Source organism: Metopolophium dirhodum, chromosome 8, assembly GCF_019925205.1.
Source record: "Metopolophium dirhodum isolate CAU chromosome 8, ASM1992520v1, whole genome shotgun sequence".
In the NCBI taxonomy this organism is placed as follows: Eukaryota; Metazoa; Arthropoda; class Insecta; order Hemiptera; family Aphididae; genus Metopolophium; species Metopolophium dirhodum.
The window spans coordinates 16,408,154-16,423,537 of NC_083567.1; the positions used below are offsets into that span (position 1 = coordinate 16,408,154).

Genomic DNA, 15,384 nt, shown 5'->3' on the forward strand with positions numbered 1-15,384 from the left:
CCATAGTCATAATTTTGGATGTTTCGTGGGGTGCAACCCCTTGGTATTACTTAAGGGACCATAGTCATAACGATATCTTTACCCCTTCCAACATAAAAAAATAGGACTCGAGTTGGCAAAAATGTATGGTTTACTATACAATGTAAGTACTTACCTACCAACCAATATTTCAATGCAATTTTGTTTCATCGATGCCAGTTTTATTCAATTTATTGTCTTCGTGTTTTTAAGATTTAATTTTCACATCCCCTAGTACTTTTGTTTGTCAAGTGTTGTCTATGAATTGTCTACGTTTGTTTGTTCGGTATGCAAGGGCGTAGCTAGAAATGTCATCGGGGAGCGGCACCGCAAGTGTATCTTAAAATTTCGCTTAACATTAATAATATATTATTTGTTATCTATGGACCAGAACTAGAGGGAATCGTCGCCGCCACCCCCATTTTGGCTACTCCCTTCTCGGTATGTGTATTTATGATTTATCACGCATCAAACAAATCAATAATAATTATTGTTTTATTAGATTATTTCACACATATAATACCTACCTGGCGGAGACCATCGTTGGTCGAAAACGTATATTATACATTTCATAGGCAATAATAATAAAATCTCCATTACCACGGGCCGTGACACTGACGCGACTGTAATCAAATGCATCGCAGCTAACGTTATTAATAGCGAATTAGCACGACAGCATTCATGTAGGGAGCTCTCTCCCAGAGCGTGTGAAACGCCATGTCAGACCATAGGGAACCACACAGGAACACGTCAATTTGGCACCGGGAAATAATCAACGAGGTCGATTTGCTAATCAAACACAACAAGTTCGCTTCGCACTAATAATAATAATAATAATAATAACAATATAATATGTTTTAATTTTTTCTCGGTTTTTTTTCCATATTTTTTAATAGTAATAATTACAATAGTAAGTATCAAACAAGTTTATTAAAACTAGATACAACATAAATAATAATAATAATAATAATAAAAAAATTAAATCAGACAAATAAAAAAACTAAAGGGCATGTAAGAAAAACATCATCACCAGTGATAATATAATAATCATAGTTAATTTTAACATATATAATATTTCTTATAATAAAATAAAATACAAGTAGGCTTTACCCCTACACATTATAATATTATATATTATATACATGCATTTAATAAACAAATCATACAAGTTTTTGGTATTGAGTTTGGACATATTTAAAAAAAAAAAAGAATATTAAAATACTAATAAATTGTATAAAACATTTTTTAAGAGACAAATATAAATACAACATAAACTTAGAACTTTTTATTTATAATTATATATATTATATTTTACAAAAAAAGGTTATACAGATAAAAATATATACTTTGATTTCAATTTTTGGAATGAGTGTTTGGGCTTCTGAGCGGTTAAACAAACATCAATTGTTTAACAGTAATTTTGTAGTAACTTATAATCATGTACAATAGTTATCCAGTCAAAATTGATAAAAAAAATAGATACACCAGCAAACCAGTTTGTATCGATAATAAAATATCAATGTCATTACTGAATAGGCAGTGAACTGCCCGTAAAAATATGTCAATAAAACAAACAATAAGTCTGCTAAAAATATAGATTTTCTCTTGTAGATCAATAATAGCTGTTATGATATACTGTATTAATAAATAAAATAAAATATTTAATAAACGTACAATGTTTTTTTTCTGTAAGATAATAATAAAAAAGAACAAAAATATTTATTAATAAATAATAAAAAAAAAAAACATTAAAAAATGTGAGAGTATACCTAGACAATTATTACAATAATTGAAAAACGTTTTTTAGACTTCCATGTATTGTTCACAAAATTTGTCCCTTAGATTTTTCAATTTTGACACAAAGAACTGCTCTAGGATTTCGGCACACTTGTAGAATTGCGATTCACGTGGATTATAATATCTACAGTTGTCGAATACCTTGATCATGTCACGAATAAATTCTGTGAGATTCTTATACTTCTTATCGGTCACATTTTTTCCAATGCAGTTCAAGTCTGTTAAAAAAAGTAAGTGGTTACAAAAATTAAAAAATATGAAAATAATCAAATTTCAGTAGAGAAGTCTCCTCACCCATAGGCTCCTTAACAACATTGTAATAATCAGGAGCTTCATGAGGATCAACTGGCTCCATGAAAGGCCATGCACTTTTATGTGACTAAAAATAAAAGCATTTTGTATAGAAGGTATACAGTGTCTAGAGATTAATGGTAAATAATTACATGTATTTGTTTGACGAGTTTCAATAAGTCATCGTTGTCTTGTTGGTTCAATGGATTCAAATTGGCAAAATTGATTTCAGAGTTGGACATACACCTAGGACAATTGTAGTCATCCATTTTATCACCTTCACACTGCAATACACCAACACAGCTGCCGTGGAACCAGTCCTGGCATTTATCACAGCAAATATAAAATCTAAAATAAACAAGTACATAAAAAAAAGTGTTTCATAAGACATTTATTCAATTTATATTAATAGATACAACTTACTGTTGATCATCATAAGGTTTTCTACATATACAATAGAGAACTTCAGGATCCTTTGACCGCTTACACTCGGGACAAAACCATTCGGAAATTCTTTTGGACATTTGCACAGTAATGCCGACACAAGAACCATGGAACCAGTTGTGACACATATCACATCCAACATAAAACCTAAGATCAAACACAATTACAACATACTTAATAATAGAACATAGGTCATGGTAGTTATTTACTTTGAACTGTCATAGGGTGTTCGACAAAGACACATAATTTTTTCTTTTTTACTCTTTTTTGGGCTAGATTTCTTTGCTGGCGATAATGGCGATGGCCGTGAATGATTTCGGTTTGGTGCTGGAGGAGAAATCTTCATTGGTCGTCGTCTACCGGGTCCCGAATTACTAGTTTTGGAATTACTATTGGCGTGTGGTGTAGTTTGTATGGTGGTTGGTGGACCTGAAGCGTGTTTACGCTTACTACTACCTTGGGGAGGAGGAGTTACTTGCACAGGAGCAGGTGTCACAGGAATAGACTTTTCAGTTACATTATTGGAAGTGGTCGTAGAATCAGCTGATGTAACAGTCACGTTAGCAGCTATTTCATTCTGTAAAACACATTATAAAATTAAAATAACTTAAGAATAAATAGACTATCGTCTAGGCAGATATATTACACCATCAAATATATTCCTTCCTCCTACCCAAGATACTTTGTACACTGCAATCAAATCGAGCAACGACATTTCTGGAATCGGAACTGAGGATCGAAACTCAGGAAATTATGTTTGTCAGGAAGTTCGATTAAACCGAATTTCGAGAAAAACATGAATTTAAAATACATACCTGAATATCGATTTGCAATTCCTTTTCCAGAAGCGCCCTCTTTTTTAGTATATCTTTTTTCAATAATTCTTTTTGTTTGAACAAGCTAACCTGCAGTTTTGATTGAAGTTGTTGCATTTTACGATGATCATCGCCCTGTTTAAGTGTCTGATATAGTTTTGATTGTTCAGGAGATACCAACGACCTATATGTACAATAAAAATAATTAATAACACAAGTTTAACTAGAATAAAGTGTTCATAAAGATGATGATACCATCATACACAAAGTAAATATACAAAAATTGGGTAAAATTGGCAATTGAATTACAAAATTTTTCAGTGCTTTTATTAATGAAACATAAAAATACCCAGAATTATCACGTTCAGTTGACTTTTTGGGAGGTTCAAATTCTGCCAAACTATCAGCTTCATAAGGTCGTTTTCTAGCAGGAGATGCAGGAACTGATGTCTGCGGTACTGGATCACGCAACTGTTGTTCTTGATATTTTTGCAATTGTAATAGTTTTTCTTGTGTTTCTGGATTTAAATCTTCATTTTTCAAAACATTTTTAATTGCTACAAAAGTAATAAATTAGTTTCAAAAAGACAGTAAACCTATTACCCAGTAGCCTATATAACTTACATTGACTAATATAGTTTGGAGTCACAACAAATGAGTTGGGGGAATCAATTACTTCTTCTTTAATTGCCGGGATTTTATTCACAGGAGACTTTGATGGCTAAAAAAGTATATTGTTAGGTTTCAATAATAAAAATTAATTCAAACAACTATGTATTTACTGGTTCAGTTTTAATTTGAGTTAAGCTTTCTGGGATATTATTTGGAACAGGATCTGATGGTTTAGGGGTAGGTTCAATTGGTTTAACCGTAAGTTGAGGTGTGATGGGTACAACAATCCCAGGTTTCTGAACAGTAGGTGGTTGGGAATCTGGTGGTTGAACAGCTAGGTAAATCTTTGTAGGGCCTAAGACTCCTTGAGTACCACTGGATTCCTGAGCTGAAATATTAACGAAACACATTTAACTATAATTCAAATTAATAGCTGATATATTTTAAATTTTTCACCTTTTAAGAGTTGTTGTTTGACTTGCTGCTGTACAAGTTGCAATTGCTGAGGTGTGAAATCGTTACCTTGCAAACCTTGCAACACTATTTTATTACCATGCGTTGGACTTTGAATTACTTGAGCTGTGATACATTTTATTACTGTACCAGGTGGCTGATTAGCTAATAGTAATTTTTCTTGTTCATCAACTAATGGTGTAGGTACAGCCTGTGGAAGTACTGGCCTGTGTTGATCCTATAATTAGTGGTAAATTAATATTAAAGGGAAAATGAAAATTATATTTAAAACCTTACTTGAACAATTCCAGTTGTTGGAGTAATCCGAGGTGATAGTGGTGGTACAGATTGATGAATTTTTTGTACAGTTTGAGGAGGTCGAACAAACTTAATCGTCTGGCCACCGCTACTTAGTATGTTGGCAGAGGTAACTAATCAATCAAAAATAATGATGAATTTATGTTTTAAACTTTAAGTATTAAGATTATCCACATAGCTACCCACATGTGTTGTCTTTGTCGTACAAACGTTCAACATGAATTATTTTCATCGGTCACAATTGTGTTGTTGATTTTAATATTAGAGTGAATTGACCTACTGTCAATTTTAATTTATTTTGTTTATACATCAGTTGTTTAGATTTTTAATTTTCAAGCAAGATACAAGTATGATAAATATTAAATTTAAGTGCTCATATCTTGCTTTAAAATTAAATATAAAAGAAAAAGATAATGTTCTTACCATTAAGTGTAAAAATATTATTTACTCGAATATTAAAACTAACATAAAACACAAAATTGGGACTGTAAAATTGAATACAAAAAGTGTTTTACGTTATTAAGACATAGACAACACCTGCAAGTGTGGTGTTCTTTTAATTTATAAGCTCACCAGTATTAGGCCGTATCAAAACTTGCTGGCCATTAATAGTGGCTATAGTGGCTTTATTTGGATTGATATGCTGCACTATCATTTGTTGACCTTGTGAAACATTTACTAACTGTCCACCAGAAACTACCATCTGTTAGATGTACAAATTATTATTTTTCATTACATATATTTTAAATTAGGAAAATATATTTCAATAATAAATTAAGTATATATGAATTATATATTGTATTTTGTTAGTTAACTATTAATAGTAAGATTATTACTTGAGATGTTTGAGGTTTCATAACTTGTTGGATAGGCTGTGATCCTCGGTTCAAAATAATTGTCTGTAAATAATATACATAATATTAAACACTTAACAACTTTACATAAACATACAATGTAACAAACTTGAAACGTACAAAAGACTTTCAAGCAAACACACCCATAATATGCATGATATTATCACAAATTAAAACCTTACTTGAGTGCCAGCTTTTTGAAAATTATTATTATTTGCCAATATTGTATTTTTTCCTATTTGAACAGTTCGAGATGGGCTGGGATTTATATAGCTGGTCACATGCAATTTTCCATCAGGTAATTGAATAAGTTGTTGTCCTATATTTAAATAATTAAATTTTAATATTTTAACTAATAATATTAATCAGGTAAAAAACATTATTACCTGGTAAAAGACCTTTGAATTGTAATTTTCCATCTTCTCCTTTAATACATTGCAGTTTTTGTTGTGTAACATTGTTTGCTAAACAATAATAATTTTAAAAATAATAATTAATTATAACAATTTAAATCTTAAATGCATGTTTATTCAAACTTACAAGTGACTATTTGGGAATTAGGTGACTGAATCTTTATTGAGTTTTGATTCATCACATTAGAATCATTGATAATTGATTTTGGTGTAGTCACAAGTCTGGTCTTACCGTCTGGACCTATATTAACAAGGAAGAATTATATATGAATAACATTGTGTACTAACCTAATGCCGCAACCATATAATATAATACACATAATAAATAGTACATACATTTAGTCATGAATATACGACGAGTTGATGGAGTGGTAGAAGTAGTAGTAGGAGGTTTGGCAGCAACCCGTGTGGAAGATTGAAGTAAGGGAGAATTTTGAGCCAAAGGTTTATTATTAGGCATTAGCCTTAATCTTCCACCTTCACCTGTACAAATAATGATAATTTACATCAACTTCAATCAATTAGTGAAGGGTAATTTGTGTAAGACTGATTTGCCAGCAACCAGTAATTGAAAATAATAGTTATTACGTTACTGATGTATCATAAATATAGTATAGTATTTATGGTAATAAAACAATATCAGTATTCACTATCCATACATATGTGTAAATGTCAACATCGTTTTTAACAACTATTAAAATTAATACTTCATGGCTCAATAATAATTTTTACCATCATAAAATCTTACCAGGTACAAGTTTCAAACGTTGCGTTGAACTACTAGTCACCGGGCTTTGTGAGTTGGATACGTCCATGCACAGTTTCTTATTTGAAGAGTTGTTATCATTGTTTACTGATGTTCTTTTATAAGCTACTCTTTGAGCTCTGAGAGACTGTTCTAATTGCTCTTTGATGTGTTCCGTTTTATCCGAGTTTTGTGTACGGAGCTTATCGTTTATATTTCGATTATGAGAAGAATCATTATGCAACAATTTATTAGCAAAGGCTGAAGACGCACGTGTTTTCATGGCTTGTTGCATTTGCATTTCACGTTCCACTCTGTTAAAAATGTAATTAATTACTTAGTTAACTAGAAAAATGATAATGAACAGTACTAAGATATACCTTTCATGGAATTGCTTGATTTCTACCAGCTCTAATTTACTTTCATCAACCCACACTTCAGATACCTGTGGTGCGGTATTTCTTGGAGCTTCCTCCCTTTTACGTTTTCTTAAACCACTTCGTATAGGTGTCACCTCTGAAATTTGTATTAAAAATGTATTCAATTTCAATTATTTTATAAGGGAGTCTCACTTACCTCTGACTTGTTTTGGTATATCTAATGGTATTACAACTTTGCGTATTAAATATTCAGTGTGTTCATTGAATTGGCCCGAAGTACGACACTCTAAAGTTTCTGTAGTAACTAATTCAGTTTCAGTTGTTACTTCTCGTTTACTAGCCAAGTGAGCAGTCTTAGCAGTTAATTCATCCCATTTCAAGCACGCCCATAAGATTCTTAATTGTAACGCAGCAGCTGATATGGTGTTAAACATTATTGTTCTATAAAGCCAGCATGTCTTAAAATATGGTCTTGGGCAAGGATATGGCCATATTGCATTATTGGTCTGAAAAATAGATAAGAACAATGAATGACTAAGAAACTAAAAAATATATCATCCAAATATACCTTGCCATTTGGATTGAAACCATTAACAAAATCATGTCCACCGTGTCTAGCTAATTTTCGAAGCTCGTGTTTTGGTAATACTAATAAACTGCAACGTTTACTACGTGTATAAAACCGTGAAGTAGGAGGGTACTTAATTTTCTCTGCTTTCTTTTTAACAGGAACGTTATTACTTACGAGCTTTTTCAAATATATCTATGTTAAAAAAAAAAATTAAATTATTAAGTTATTAATAAGTAACAATTTTGAATGGTTGATTAAAATCATGGTTAAATTAACCTTTTTACGCGTATCATCTGTAGAATAAACACGTCCGTCATCTATACAGTCTACTAAAACACCTTCTCGTTTAGCACCACCTCTTTTTCTAGCCGGCTTCAAAACACTTAATCTAAAAACAAGTATACATATTATATGACAGCTACAAATATTTTTTTTTAATGTTAACATACCCAGTAGTAGGACTGCAGCTGGTGACATCAACTTTCACATTTTGTTCATCTTCATTTTCTGTTTTTATATCTTTTTTCAAGGTGATATTCTCGGGTTTTACATTATTTACTTGAACTACCTGTTCACTTTTAACTACATTTTCTTCTTTTTTAACTTCAGTTTTAATTTGAACTGGTCCAACTGGAGTATTATCAGTCTTTTCAGTCTTCATATTTAATACACCCTGATCTTTAGGTATTGATGCTTTTAATTCTGTAAATGAAAATATGTATAACAAGTATTTATTTAATTACTATCTATATTAAATACCCACCGGTTAGTTCTGATTTCAAAATATTCATTCTTCGTAGTAATGATAGAAGTTCATTTCGTACATCCACATGTCTGATGCAAAGTGGACTATAACATGAGGCAATCATACTAGATTTGTTGGCTGCTCGGCAGCTACTATTATAGCATATCATGTGTTCAGACATAGTATTAAATGATAAATAATGCTGTTTGAGTTGAATTACACGTTTTTGTAAAGTATTCAACATGTAGGACTTTTCTCTCATTTTGGAGAAAGTTTCTGTCGACGCTTGAGGAGAAGCACTCGGTGGTGTAGTATTTACAGCCTAGAAATAAGTTACATTAAATTAAAAGTAGCAAAAATAATAGCTGTAGATAACTTATAAAGTTAATTTTAATTGAAATATATTTCACAGTTATTCCCGAAAATCATAAAAGAATGGCGGAACTGGAATGCTATTTGTTTAAATTAGATAGACCCTCTTAAATGGATATACTTCTATGAACATTACCAATGATACTACAATCAATAAATTGGGAATATCAGAATCCATGTTTTCTAACCTTTTAAAAGTTAACATAATTATATGCTAATTTTAAACTAGATATTTTAACTAAGAAGTATTTTTAATGTGTGAAAAATAATAGAAGCAAACAAAAAAATGCTTGACTACTCTCTTATTTCTTTCATTTTAATATTCAAATGATAATAAACCGTTAAAATATTTACTTCTGGAACTGGTTTTGGGGTGCTGGCATTTTTTGTCACTATTGATCTTTCTTCGCTTAATTTCAATTGCATTCTTCTTGGCAATAACATATCAGTTTTACATTTTTTGGCAAGTTTAGGATACATTATACGACTAGAAGAACATAGTGTACTACTAATATTGATGTTTTCATCAAGTTTGTCAATGGGTGAAAGGATTTTCATATTTATAAAATCTATATCTGAAATAAGAGATATAATTATTAAATCATTTCTTCAGTTATGTTTTTATTTAAAATTATGTTTACCTGAAACACTATCTAAATGTATGACACTTTGGTCATCAAGAATTTCACTTGACGCTTCCGAGTCAAATGTACATTCTTTTAATATCATAGAGTCGTAAAGTGTTTCAGCGATAGAAAATGTTCGCACTCCTTTATCATCTAAATAAAAATAAACTGTGTTATTATGAGTGAACTAAAATGGTCAGTTGGGATTGCTAGGTTTTCAAAACTTTAAAACCCTAGAACCTATGTTTTTTGTTAACTTTTTAGGCAAGATGATTCATATTTTTCTAATTATTGTAGTAATTTACCTTTGCCTTGAAAAATTCTTTTGGCCGGTCCAGCTGCTAAGCCTTGTTTTGAAGAATCAGCCAATTTATAGTCTCTTGTTTTTGATAGCCACTGCCATCCCCATTGACCATGAATTCTATATTCTTCTCCTTTTTGTTTGTGAACCTAATAAGCGAAGTTCTTAGCAAAATGTCCAAAATTAAATGAATTATATTATTACTCACTTGATGTTTTAAGCCTAGAGTGTACTTAACAAAATGTATGGTCAATTTATTACGCTCATCTTCTTCTGCATCTTTATCCTTTTTATCTTTTTTGTCAGTTTTTTTCTTTTCTTCCCGTTCCGCATGAGTGATACGATAAAGTTTTACATGCCCTGAAACAGTCACATTAAGTTAATGAGTATGTAGCCAAAATTGTATATAGAAATATATACAAAAAAGTATGTTTACCAAGTTGTTCGTGCCAAACGGGTGCATAAACAACTGGTTTAATGCATGACATCAAAACAACCATAACTCTTGCAAAATCCTTGGGAGTAGAACACGAGTTAACTTGATTTAGCCAAGGTTTACGTAACACTGACCAATTGATATGCATCAATGATGATGGTAACAAGTTGTCTAATGAAATAATAGTTTGTTTGACGGTACTTATCAGTGTTGACCGAGCGCCTAAAAATAAAATAAAAATGTATAGAAATAAGCAGAAGAAAAATCAAATATGTTTTGTCGATTAAATACATACCAAATATTTGTCCACACCACTTGTATTCCCCAGGTCCTGTAAGTGAAAACTTGTGGGACATATATCGCTTTTTGTCACGTTCTTCATTCTTTTGAATCTTATTTAACGCAGTTGGATTTGAACTGTATTGATTTACATATGTCTTAAAGCTATTATCCATGCCAAGTTTGTACAAATAGGTTCCAGCTGCTATATGTTGAGCTTTAAATCGAGTTACCCTAGCACCTAAGTTGTCTAAATAAGAGTGAGCTGGAGAAGGTTTTTCAACCACAGGTGATTTTTTTGTCTGTTCTGGTGTTTGGCGTAGTGCTGGTTTTAGGCGTAATGATCTGTTACGAGTGCTCCCTAAAAAAAATACAATTTACATAAATTATTTAAATTTTTTTGAAAAAAATGTATTTATACTTACTTAAACTATGATTATGTTCAGTATCATCAACATCCATTAGACTGTCATCATTTTTCAAGTCGCCATTACCACCTTCATTTTCTAAACATAAATTGCATAAGAATAAACCAATATTTGAATATACAAACAGTAGTACATACCATTTTTGTCTACAGATACATCATTTGACTGTTCTTGTTTTCCATCATTGTTAGACTCATTATCGCCCTTCACATTTTCAGTACTTTCTTCAATATTACTATCATTTTTGCCCATTTCTGTATCTTTTTTCTTTTGCATTTCCTCTCTCATGCCTATTATATAACCTATAATATAAAAATGTTAATTATTAACAGTTGGTTCTATTATTTTTTTTTTCATTGAAGTAAAATATATTTAGTAATGATGTAACTGAGAATACTGAAAACAATGATTTATTATTTAAGTGGTTCTATACTCTGTTCGCCATAAGCTGACACACTTTGCATGCGGTGTATGGTGAAAATGTGACAATACAGTTCAGAACGTATACACCGTGATGTTTCGCGACATGGAACTTTAGAACTGTAGTGAACTGTATTGTCTTGTCATGTTTTCCTCATACTCCGCGTGCACGTAATAAAAAAAAAATAATGGGTCCACTACGGCGAAAAGAGTATAGTAAATAATTCTGAACATAATAAATAATAATCTACCTAATTGAGGTAGTTTAAAAATATGAATTGAGACTTGAGTCTGAATATTATAACAAAATGTCCATATTTTAAATGTTTTTAGTTGTGTATATCAAAAGTGGAAAATCATACAAAAGAATAACAATATTTCCTTACCTAGAACCAAATTTTGAAGTTATACAATGTAACTGTTACATAGCTACAATTTATTTGACAAAATATATATATTATTTGTTTAAGGGTGTTAAGATTATCCCCATAGTAGTATTTCTAAATTTCAATCATCCGAACCGAATCCAACGTGCTCTTGGTTATAATAAGAAAAAGTCACTAACTTTTTGAACTTAGTGTAACCGATTTCTACAGACATACTTTTTAAAAATTGTATAAATAATGGGAAAAAAAAAAGCTTTTGGCTAATTATCTGACTCTACTTAATTGAAGCGTTTAAACACCCAAGATCTTTTTCAATAAATTGCGGTTATAAACATACTAAAGATGTTGGATAAACAGTGGTTATTATTTCTTGCAATAGTATAATTTTATTATGAATACTTATTTAAAAAATAATATTACCTTATTATCTTAAAGAATTTACTTTTTACTTTTGGTTTCCATAATATAACGTTTAAGATAAAAACTTAAAACACATTGTTTCAATTGTTTAAGATAATTTGATTATTGTATCACATAAAAATAAGGTTTAATATTAGGTATATTGTTTTATTATTTGCTCTACTATATTGTAATATTATCTTACTAATATCATTAACAAAAAATATTTCCAAAAGAAATCTTTATTAGATTTAGACCCAGTGCTTGAATTCCAGTCCTTCTTTATAAAAAAATATATATGTGTACCCCTCTTAATTATATCCTTATCAATAATACATTTAAATATTCAAGTACAAATTTTTTTTGGTACTCGTATAGTATGCTCCAACCAAACAACTTTAAGGGCCTGTGGTACCATCTACGGTTACACTTTGATTACGCTTAATCAGCTATAACAGATTTTATAACCGGGAAAATTTGGCCAATTAAACTTCGGTTAACTTTAATCAGAGATGGTACAACTGGCCCTAAGTGTGTCTACCTTATTTTACCTACTGATAACTAAAAATTAATTAAACTAATATTTAGCTATTAAAGTATTGTATGACAGTTATATTATGTTGTTTATTTTAATAACACAAGTCACTGGATAAAACTTTCCAGTGATAAGATCAAATACAAATGTAACATATTATAATATAAGAGCAAGTATAACAGGTAGGTTAGGGTATGGATGTCATATTTTCCAGTAGGTAGCATACTACACGACTAGTCTTTTTTTTACACCTTAACATCCTCCTAATTTGTTCCAGATTCAAGCACTGTTTAGATCTAAGCTTTAAATATTTCTTTGATGCAAGTAATTTCTTATTATTGACAAGCTTCAAATTACTTACTGTTTTCTACATCCAGAAATGTTTTCCTATTTGATGGTCGATACTGTAAGGTGAGGTCCATAGTTATTTTCATTTGTCGATTAATTTCTTCTTTCACTTTTTCTATTTCGTCAAAAAGAACAGATTCCATTTCACGATCCAAAGAGTCTAATAATAAGCCTAGTTGCTCTTCTGTTGAATAATACCAACATTCTCCAGTCTCTTCATTTTCACTATGTTAATAGACAAATTATGTTAGTAGATATAAAATTAATAATATTAGTACACTTACATGAAAATTCGTCTAACTAGAAACCAATATTTACGACCATGTCGATCATAAGCTAAGTGGTCCTGACGGGATGATAAACCAGATTTCTCATCGTCAGGTATACAATCAGATACACCAATGACTTTATGCTCTTTGCATAAATTACACTGCCAATCTTCTGTAGGAACATCATGTAAAGGAGGCTCAGCACATTCTAAATGAAACACAGCAGGACATGTCTCACAACATAAAAGGTCTCCCACTTTATGGCACACTCGACAATGATCATCATATTGAAAACTGTGGCCTAAACAATTTTTGTTTGATTAATTTTTAAATGCTTTGAAAAATTTATTTATATAATTGTAAGTACCTTCATGAATAAAATCTTCTCGAATAAGAGTAGAGGTTAAAAATTGATCAGTTAAAAATTGCAGTACAGATAATCTATTTTTGATGTTCGTAAATGGATATTCATCGCCATTATTAAATACTTTTAGAACTTGTGGATCAAATGATTTATCAGACTCAATATATTCTCGTAATACTTCAGGCCACGTAAAAGTATCCATAAAATATAATACGCTATTGATACTATCTTTTTGATCAACAGCACCATAATGAGTCTGTTGTAAGTCTTCTTCACGTAATATTGCTTTTAACAGCATTATATGAACTTCTGCCAACAGGTAGCTTTGCTCTTCATAAACAAGAGCTGCACAAAAATCTTCAAATCGAAATGGTGACAATCGCACCTACAACAAAACATGTTTAAAAAATGACTTGGAATGGAGATAAAACTACCTTGTAATATAAATGCAATATACCTGGCTTTTGAACCGTCTCAACACTTCATAGACACTCAAAGCTTGCATGATGTGTTCAGTAGGCACTAGGAGATCTTCTGAGGATTTAGGTAACTCCAATTTAGGTATTTCTTCACCCCTGAGCCACAGCGGCTCGGGACTGGGGTTCCTGATGTAGGAGACATTGCTTTTACGTGCACGACTGGCAACAGAAAAGCCAGATACGGAGAAATCACTGTCACTAACATCATCAACAGCGTCTTCAACATTAGTGTCAGACTGTTCACTCTCGGACGGGTCTTCGCTCTTTTCGGACTCATCAAAGTCAGAACCGTAATGGTAATCGTGACTTTTGTCAACAGTGGACTTTTTAGTTTTCTTCTTCTTGCTGGTCGACGGACGCGGTGCCCTGGGTTTTGGCACGGCTGGCGTCTTGGGTGTCTTGGGTGTCTTGGACTTCTGGTTGGACCGCCGTGTGTTGCGCGATGGCGTTTCGACAACCACTGCGGCGCGAGCTGCGACAGACGCCGAGGCGCTACGTCTCGAAGCCACAGACCGTCCAGGTGCGGGAGGCGATTGGACAACAACGTCCACAGTCTCGAGATTCTGCAGGTATTTGGGTTTTTTCAGCAAGTGCATCTGAAACTTGGGCTTGTCCGATCCCGGGGTTTTCGGAGGACGGCCCCTGCGTTTCGGCCTGCCGGACATGGTCCGTGTCGTTATCACTACAACAACAACAACAACCGTCACTGGCGACCGTTATTCGGCGGCGGATGTTCACTGACGATAACCGAACCGTCGAGTTAACAACAAAACGATATGGTCCAGCGTAGTCGGCCGCGACACACGGCACCCCGAGCACAAACTGTACGTCGACGATCACCACGGTTGTCTTGCGAAGGGTTTGTACCGATTACCAACAGGCAACAACGATGGAAATGATAGGTTGCGTGATATTGTTGTGCCCGCGATCCGTGGACACAAAATCGCGCGCACACGCACAGCTGTGTCGTAGTCGCGGGTAGGCCTGCAGCAGTGCGTGTGCGATGTCGGTGAGCGCGCGAAAAAAAAAAAAAACGGACGTTAACGGGCCAACGGCGGGTGCCGAGACGCGGTCAGGTGACCTTCGTGGGGCTCCGAACTCGTTCGCATCGCAAATTACCGTGTTACGTACCGCCGTAACGAAAACACTATTATCACACACTGCAGTCGTGTGGTCGGCCGCGGCGGTTCGCTTCGCTTGCAAGTCGCTGTCGTGGTCGGCAGTCGCCTGGCGGGCACGCGCTGTCAAGTAACCGTTCGTAAACAAAACAAAACGACACGACGGGA

At 32.7% G+C, this 15,384-nt stretch overlaps 1 protein-coding gene across 2 annotated transcripts; it reads right to left on the reverse strand.

The window, feature by feature from the left end:
• Positions 1 to 960: 960 nt before the first annotated feature.
• On the reverse strand, positions 961 to 15,264 carry LOC132949845 (nucleosome-remodeling factor subunit NURF301). Of its 2 annotated transcripts, none has more exons than XM_061020924.1 (36): positions 14,077 to 15,264; positions 13,623 to 14,004; positions 13,271 to 13,556; positions 13,000 to 13,211; positions 11,036 to 11,200; positions 10,896 to 10,976; positions 10,487 to 10,831; positions 10,192 to 10,413; positions 9,964 to 10,115; positions 9,760 to 9,904; positions 9,470 to 9,607; positions 9,183 to 9,403; positions 8,475 to 8,778; positions 8,161 to 8,413; positions 7,988 to 8,099; positions 7,709 to 7,903; positions 7,337 to 7,646; positions 7,141 to 7,276; positions 6,764 to 7,074; positions 6,352 to 6,498; positions 6,143 to 6,256; positions 5,989 to 6,066; positions 5,785 to 5,921; positions 5,585 to 5,647; positions 5,322 to 5,451; positions 4,728 to 4,861; positions 4,434 to 4,668; positions 4,148 to 4,365; positions 3,990 to 4,086; positions 3,715 to 3,922; positions 3,456 to 3,549; positions 2,760 to 3,127; positions 2,530 to 2,697; positions 2,259 to 2,454; positions 2,110 to 2,194; positions 961 to 2,033 (listed from the first exon to the last, which is right to left on the reverse strand). In XM_061020924.1, exons 1-36 carry the CDS (start codon positions 14,761 to 14,763, stop codon positions 1,822 to 1,824), a joined length of 7,341 nt encoding a protein of 2,446 aa, XP_060876907.1. In that variant the 5' UTR covers positions 14,764 to 15,264; the 3' UTR covers positions 961 to 1,821. The 2 variants fall into 2 exon arrangements, with proteins under 2 accessions (XP_060876907.1, XP_060876906.1); XM_061020923.1 differs by having other exon boundaries at positions 962 to 2,033; positions 3,366 to 3,549.
• Positions 15,265 to 15,384: the final 120 nt, after the last annotated feature.